This window comes from Coenobita brevimanus, chromosome 117 (genome assembly GCF_032717465.1).
Source record: "Coenobita brevimanus isolate Jiangsu-jjx chromosome 117, ASM3271746v2, whole genome shotgun sequence".
In the NCBI taxonomy this organism is placed as follows: domain Eukaryota; kingdom Metazoa; phylum Arthropoda; class Malacostraca; order Decapoda; family Coenobitidae; genus Coenobita; species Coenobita brevimanus.
Genome location: NC_137070.1, coordinates 9,191,182 through 9,198,671, shown reverse-complemented (window position 1 = coordinate 9,198,671; position 7,490 = coordinate 9,191,182). Strand labels below are relative to the sequence as shown.

The window sequence follows — 7,490 nt, the reverse complement described above, 5'->3', positions numbered from 1 at the left end:
CAGTTATTACACTGCCTTTGGCCAGTTTCCCATGAAGAAAAATCTCAGAATTAGTTCATATAAGACAGAGGGCTATCGGTGAAAGTTAAAAAAAAAAAAAATCGAAATTTGCCTACATTAGAGTCGGAGCTCCTTGGAGAATGCTACCTTCTGTCAGTGTCTGATATCCTCAGTGCATAATCGATTCGCAAGAGTAATAAAATGCAGAGGTTCATAAACAAATAATTGAGTTCAAAACTTCCAAATAAGCATTTCCTGTTCAGCAGGGCATTAGAGTTTATTTTAAAAAAAAAAAAAAAATGACTGGGAGTTATAGGCGTACTGGCCACCGCGCGCGAAGTTAATACATTTCACATTCATTCAAATCGGGAAAGATAACTAAGTGTTACCATCTAATATATCACTGCCTCCTGTTATTCATTTTACATCATTATTTGCGCGATATAATATATACTTTATTTGGCATGACGTGATGAAGGCTTCGAATGTTTACCTTATATTCACTTTTTTCATGGAACGGATGGCAGTGGAGAGTGACCGAAGCAATCTGAAACTGTGCCGTCACTTCTTGGGGCGACGGTACGTTGTTGTTGGTTCTCCAGATGAATAAGAAGGCGCGCACGCCCATATTTACTCTTTTATTTTGACTCAATTGTTTTAACCCCCAACCCTAGTTCAAAACATTTCGATTGTGCCTACGTGCCCATCCCAAACCACCGTTGCCGAAAAGAAAGAAAAAAAGAAAGACATGAAGGAAAAAAAAAAAAAGTCGACAAACCAGAATTTCTGAGAGGAAAATTTGTAAGTCTGTCTTTCCCCTTTTTATGGAAAATCTTGTGGCTCCGACTGGAGCCGGAAATGTTGAAATGGCCAAGAAAGTAACCTCTCTACTTTGAGGAGGTGTACTTGGTGACAGCCTTGGTGCCTTCAGACACGGCGTGCTTGGCCAGCTCGCCAGGGAGGAGCAGCCTGACGGCCGTCTGGATCTCCCGGCTGGTGATGGTTGAACGCTTGTTGTAGTGTGCCAGGCGTGAAGCCTCTGCAGCAATGCGCTCGAAGATGTCATTCATGAAAGAGTTCATGATAGACATCGCCTTGGAAGAAACGCCGGTGTCAGGGTGGACCTGCTTGAGCACTTTGTAGATGTAGATGCTGTAACTCTCCTTCCTCCTACGCTTCTTCTTCTTGTCTCCCTTGGCAATGGCCTTCTGGGCCTTGCCAGCCTTCTTAGCGACCTTTCCGGAGGTCTTGGGTGGCATGGCGGCGCCTAGTCAGACGGTATGTGCACAGTGTGGGAGCAAGCGAAAGACTGAATCGACATGGGGGATTTTTTTTTTTTTTTTTTAAGGAAGGTGGGTGAAGGAAGTGGGAGAAGGGGAAGGGGATGGAGGGAAAAAGGAAGGAAGGAGGAGTGGAAAGATGGTGGGCTGACCACCTTGCTTTTTTCTTTTTTATGATTTGTTATTTTTGTTTGTGGATATTTAATGTTTGTTTAATTGATTAATTAGTTGTTTGAGTATTTTTAATGTTTGTTTAACCCGCCCCATCCCATCAATGTATGGGTACGTTACCACGATTTGCATTTGCCAGTCCTGGCGATGTACCGGTACGTCGTGCAATTGCAATGTGCATAATTTCGACAATTTTCAAATTTCGCACTTGATTTGCGGTACGTATCCTCGCATGACCTTCCCCTACCTGCCACCAGGCGGGGACACTCGGCGACCCCGCGTGACCCGCGCTAACCCGCCACTCATCCACTCACCTGGTAGCAACGGTCCTGCTCAGACATGGCTAAGAGAGGTCTCTCAGACAGCGAAATTCAAGCCGCCCTGGACACCTTTACAGGCGACAATGATTCCCCACTAGACGATGAGGTTGTTGATAAAGATTATGTGCAGCCAGAGGAGGAAGAAACCACCAGCAGTGACGAGAAAGTTCCGTCTCCCAGGAAGCGGCAGTACGTGACTTACCGTGCTGCTAGAGAGGGGCAGCAGGCAAAGAAGGCACGTACAACATCCTATCCCTATCCCCAACATGATTTGGAACCAGAATTCGAGGATGAGGACAAGGACGAGGACGAGGACGGAGCCGTGGGACATGCTGCCACGTGGTATGGACGTGAGGTCATCACTCATCATGGCCCAGAGTGCACACCACGTAGGACGAGCAGGTATGGGCCTAGCATTTTGTTTGGGGAGTTAGGAAGTGAAGTGGAGGGAGTGGGGAGTGAAAGGGAAAGTACAGGGAGGATTAGGGAAAGTGAGAGTGACGTGAGTGAGTCATTGCTCTCCCTACGTAGTGTGAGGCGGCGTAGTGTATCACGTGGGCGAGTGCAGGTGCGTTCATTATCACGTGGGGTTGTGAGGGAGGGGGAAGGTGGGGAAGAACCACTCCCAAACACGTCTTATGCTCCCCAATATCCCCTAACACGTGGTCGAGCTAGGGTGCGTGAGAAAGCACGTGGTGTTGTCATGGAGGGGGAAGGTGGGGAGGAACCACTCCCCAGCACGTCTTCCGCTCCCCAATATTCCCCTACTTCATCCCCACAGCCCCCTAATGTTCCTCAAGGCTGTAAGGGTAAGGGAAAGGGAAAGAGTAAAGGCAAAGGGAAGAGGAGTGACAGTGGGGAAGCCCTCCGCACTACTTCTCCCCCACCTCCCCAACCAGGATCTCCTCCCCACCCAGACGAAGGCAGTGATGGGGATGATGGGGACGAGGGATTTGTGGCGTGGAATTGGGAGGATGGGAGTGATTTTTCTCCCCTCATTCACCCCTTCACTGAGCAGGGGCGCTCTGGCTGCATTGCTCCAGGAATTCACCGTAATTCCATCAGGTTGGATTTTTTCCACCTGTTTTTTAGTGAGGCATTTGTGGAGCAGATTGTATACCAAACCAACCTGTTTGCAAGCACCCAGCGCCTTGAGAGTGAAAGATTGGGAACAAGGAGTAGGCATTCTATCATCTATGATTACCCTGTCCCCCTTTCAGAAATGTTCTTATTTTTTGCCCTGGTCCTTTTGATGGGTATTATACGAAAGAACAGAATTCCTGCTTACTGGACTAGGGACCCTGTTATGTTTACCCCAGTATTTGGTCAAGTGATGAGCCGTAATCGGTTTCAACAAATTCTAAGTCGCCTCCATTTCTATGATGCTCATGATCCTGCAAATGCGAACAACACTGATAAAATGAGGCGAATTAGGTTGATCTTTGATCACCTGAGGCAAACCTTTCGTTCCTCATTCTATCCCTATAGAGACCTCGTCATAGACGAGAGTCTCGTGTTGTGGAGAGGCAATATTTCATTTAGGCAGTATATACCCAGCAAAAGGCACCGTTTTGGGTTTAAGATCTTTGTTATGTGCGACTGTAGGACTGGATACGTGCAAGACATAGTATTGTACATCGGTGCACAGACAGACATAATAGAAGATCGAAGTATTGGAATGTCGGGAGCAGTGGTAAAGACGATGATAGAAGACTACCTTCATCGTGGTCACGTCCTCTACCTGGACAATTGGTACACTAGCCCTCTTCTCGCTCGTTATCTTCACACACATGAAACTGGAGTCTGTGGAACCGTGAAGGTGAACCGGCGTCACATGGCCAAGGTAGGGCGGAAACTTGCAAGGAATGAGGTTGTCTTCTTCAAACTCAACAACATCCTTGCAACTGTGTGAAATCACAGTAGAGAGGAAAGCCTATTGTCAACGGTTCACCGCCCCTTGATGCACCGTACTGATTCAGTTGATTACCGTAGCGAGAACAGGCGTCGTATTTGGAAACCTGAGTGTGTCATGGACTATAATATAAACATGCACCTCGTGGACCAGTCAGACTCCATGATATCGACGGTAGAGTGTGTCAGGACCACGATGAAGTGGTGTAAGAAACTGTTCTTTCACTTGCTAGACATCACTGCTCTGAATTGCCACCACCTTCACGCCATGACAACAGGAGTTCAGGAAACATTTGGCGCGTTTGTGAGGGAGCTCACAAGAGAAATGTTTGCACGGTATGCTGTAGAAAGGCCCCAACATCGCACCCGCACTGCCCCTATTGCACAAACTCCACTGAGAATATCCGGCCGCCATTTCCCCACTCCTATCCCTCCCCAGCCAAACAGACCTAGGCCCCAACGCAGGTGTCACGTGTGCAGCAATTCCCGGGTGAGACACGACACAGAGGAAAGACACCCGCTATGAGTGCGTGGAGTGTGACGTGGGTCTCTGTATTCACCCATGTTTCAGCGAATATCACACGTTGATGCAATTCTGATATGGTGTGAATGCGACAGGACGCTGAAATTATGAGGTAAATGCGACAGACAGACGATCAGTGAAATTATCAGTCATGTTGATCTCTAAATATTAGTATAAAGTGCATACGGGTATAACATAAGTGCAAAAATTGTATGTAAGTGTATAAATATGCCGTAAGTGGAAACATACATAGCGAGGGTTTTATGATGCGATATTCTGTCGCTCAGTGCAATAAATACGGCCCGTAATTATATAATTATTATTATTGGAAATGCTTACGGGTATAATATAAGTCAAATATTCATAGCGTGTGTATAGAGATGCGGTATCCTGACGCTCAGTTGAATGAATAAGGCACGTAATAGTGAAAATAAAAGTCAGCAAGTGGTAAAGTGTGCAATATATGTGAAGAATTAGTATATAAGTGTGTGAGTATTATGTTGGTCGAAACATTCATTGCGAGGGTATTTTCATGCGATCTTCTCACGCTCACTTGAATAAATAATGGCAGTAAATATGTACAGTGCAGTATAGGGGTGTAAACGTGTGTAATGTAAGTGGGAAATTATAAGTGGAGGGAATAAATAAAGTAGATAATGAAACACGAGTGTTTGAGATCGTGGTTGCTACGTGAATATGCGCTAGCATATCGCTAAATGCCCTCGTAATGAATGAAAATAATTGAAAACATTTACAGTGGTGGAGGAAAGGTTCTATGTAAAGGAAAAATAATAGAAAAGTGATAAAACAATTGGGTATGTTGAAATACGAGTCATAGCGAGTGCGCTTACTAAGCTGATGTGCGCTAGACTTATGCTGCATGTCATCATAATGAATGAAAACATCTGAAAACACTTACAAACAGTTGTAATTGGTAAAATGTCATTGAAACAGTAGTATACAAGTAGAAAAAATTATATGTTGACTGATACAAGAAACTTAGCATAGAGCATGTTACGACTCGGACCAAACTCGCTATGCCCGCGCGATGGTACAATGCTTATTTTTCATATATATGTGTCTGAAATCCATTATATTGTTACTGTTATTGTTTATTAGTTCAAATTCAATAAATATAGAGGTGTTGTGTGTTGTTTCTCCCAGTATTCCTTACCATAGAAAACGTGAGCGCCTGGCACGTCCATTACAGAATATGATACCTGGCTCGGGGGACCTCACCTGTATGGACCACTTATAGACCGCGGTAAGCCCTTTCTTCGTGATTTTCCTTCGTTTCTCAACCTAAGCGGAAGTTTTAGCCAAAAAAAAAAAATTCCGAAAAGGCTCGGGACTGGGGGATGTCGGAGGGGCGGAAAACCTCGGGACGTGACGGGTTAATTGATTAATTAGTTGTTTGAGTATTACTGTTATCATCACTATTATTATTATCATTGTTATTTTTGTTGTTTCTGGCTAACTAGCTAGCTAGTTTGGTGTTTGTGCTTTAGCTACGGTAGGAGGATCGTGGTGTGAATTCTTAGTAGATGGGACTGGGGATAGTTGTAATGTTTTGTAAACTGCTTGGGAACCATTTATGGATGGATAGGTTTCCAGCGTCGATGGTATTTTTAAGGTTGGTGTACAAGTCCGAGTTTCATTCTCCTATTTTTTGCCATATCGTTTTTGCTTGCAAGTATAGCCTGATGTTTAAGGCTTTAGTTTTGGTGATGTCGTGTATTTGTTCGGTGTTTAATGTGTAGGGATAGTGTTGGTTCGTGGCGAATTTGGGTGCTTTGTTTTGCGTTATCTGGAGTGTCTTGAGTTGAGTGTTACTGAAGGCATGTGTAGATATGGGGGGATATTCTAATATGGGAAGGACCAGAGCTTTCACCAGGTGTGTTTTTATTTTGATGAGCATGTTTTTAAATCTGTAAAGCCTGCATAGTGCTCCTGTTGCCTTTTGTATACGGTCTTTTATGCTTCCAAGGTAGCCTTTGGAATTGATTCTGAACCCGAGCATCTTACCTTCTTCCTTAAACTCTACAATTTCATCGTTGATGACTAATGGCTCTTTACATGTGTTGGAGAGTTGGATTACCGAAATTTTGTTTATATTAGTTTGGATTTTCCATTTTGATTCGTAGGAGTTGATTCTCTCGACATCGAGTTTAGTTTTGTTGTTCATGATGTTTCTTGAGGGGCCAGGGTATTGTATGATTTGGGTTATGTCATTGGCAAAGCTGATGTTGATGCCGTGTAAAGCTAGGGGGGTGTCGTTAGTGAAGATTGTGAAGAGGGTTGGGGATAGTACACTACCCTGTGGGACACTACAGCCCAAGACAAAGCTAGCGCACTCCTAGCTCAGACTTTGTCGGGTGAGGAGGTCTGGCCGATTTCTCTCGAGCTTTGAACTCTGGTTCATTTACTCGTGGCGATTTTCGTCCGTTTTCCTCGTTTTTTGCCTGTTTAGGACTTAGTCTCTGGCAATGAGGAAGAATTTTTGCTGTTTTCCAGGTTTTGTCTGGGTAGTCTCCGATTGCCTGGGTGTGAGTGGGAGTGTGTGTGTGTTTGTGACTGTGTGTGTGGGTGTTTTTTTTTTTTTTTTTTTTTTTTTTGCCTGCCGTTAGTGTCCCTCACTGTAGTACGACGCCGAACCCTGAAGGGGTGCCGTTAGGGCACTTCCATGAAGGGGGGCCTTTAGGGCCTGGTTATAGGAAGCAGTGAGGGCGGCTCTGTTAGTTTAGGGAAGACCCGAAAGGGGCAGTGGCGGGGCCTCCCATCGCCCTTTAGAGGGCGGGGAGCATAGGTTGCCCGTCACTGTAGGGACCATGGCCACTTTTGCTGTTTTTTTTTTTTGTTCTGTTTGAGTGGTTGTGTGTGTGAGGTGTGTGTGTGTGTGTGTGTGTGTGTGTGTGTGTTGACTGAGTTTTTTTTTGGCTGCTTCTCTGAGCAGGATGAAGGGATCCAGCATCCCTAGGCCCCAGGGGCATTCCCGCCTCCCGCTCCCTCAGTCGAGGCTCTCCAACCCGTGTCCTGCTACAGGCACGAAGCGGGAGCGTCACTGTTCTGGCTCGAGCTCCCACTCATCAGCTCACGAGGTTTCTTGTGATGACCCCTCTCTACCAAAGTCTATGGGAGTGGTACCTCGCTCGCGTGGTGCCTATACCCGTTCCGCTAAGGCAGCCCGCCGACATGAGGCTTTGGAGGAGGTTGCACCTGCTCCACCCTCTCTCTCTTCCACCAAGGGCACTTCAGCTTCCCTACGCGCAGTTGGCAGCCCTAATC

General features: G+C 45.8%; 1 protein-coding gene across 1 annotated transcript; it reads right to left on the bottom strand.

Annotated features, from left to right (window-relative positions):
• Positions 1 to 887: 887 nt before the first annotated feature.
• On the bottom strand, positions 888 to 1,259 carry LOC145418969 (histone H2B-like). Its single transcript, XM_080287219.1, has one exon. It carries the CDS (start codon positions 1,257 to 1,259, stop codon positions 888 to 890), a length of 372 nt encoding a protein of 123 aa, XP_080143345.1.
• Positions 1,260 to 7,490: the final 6,231 nt, after the last annotated feature.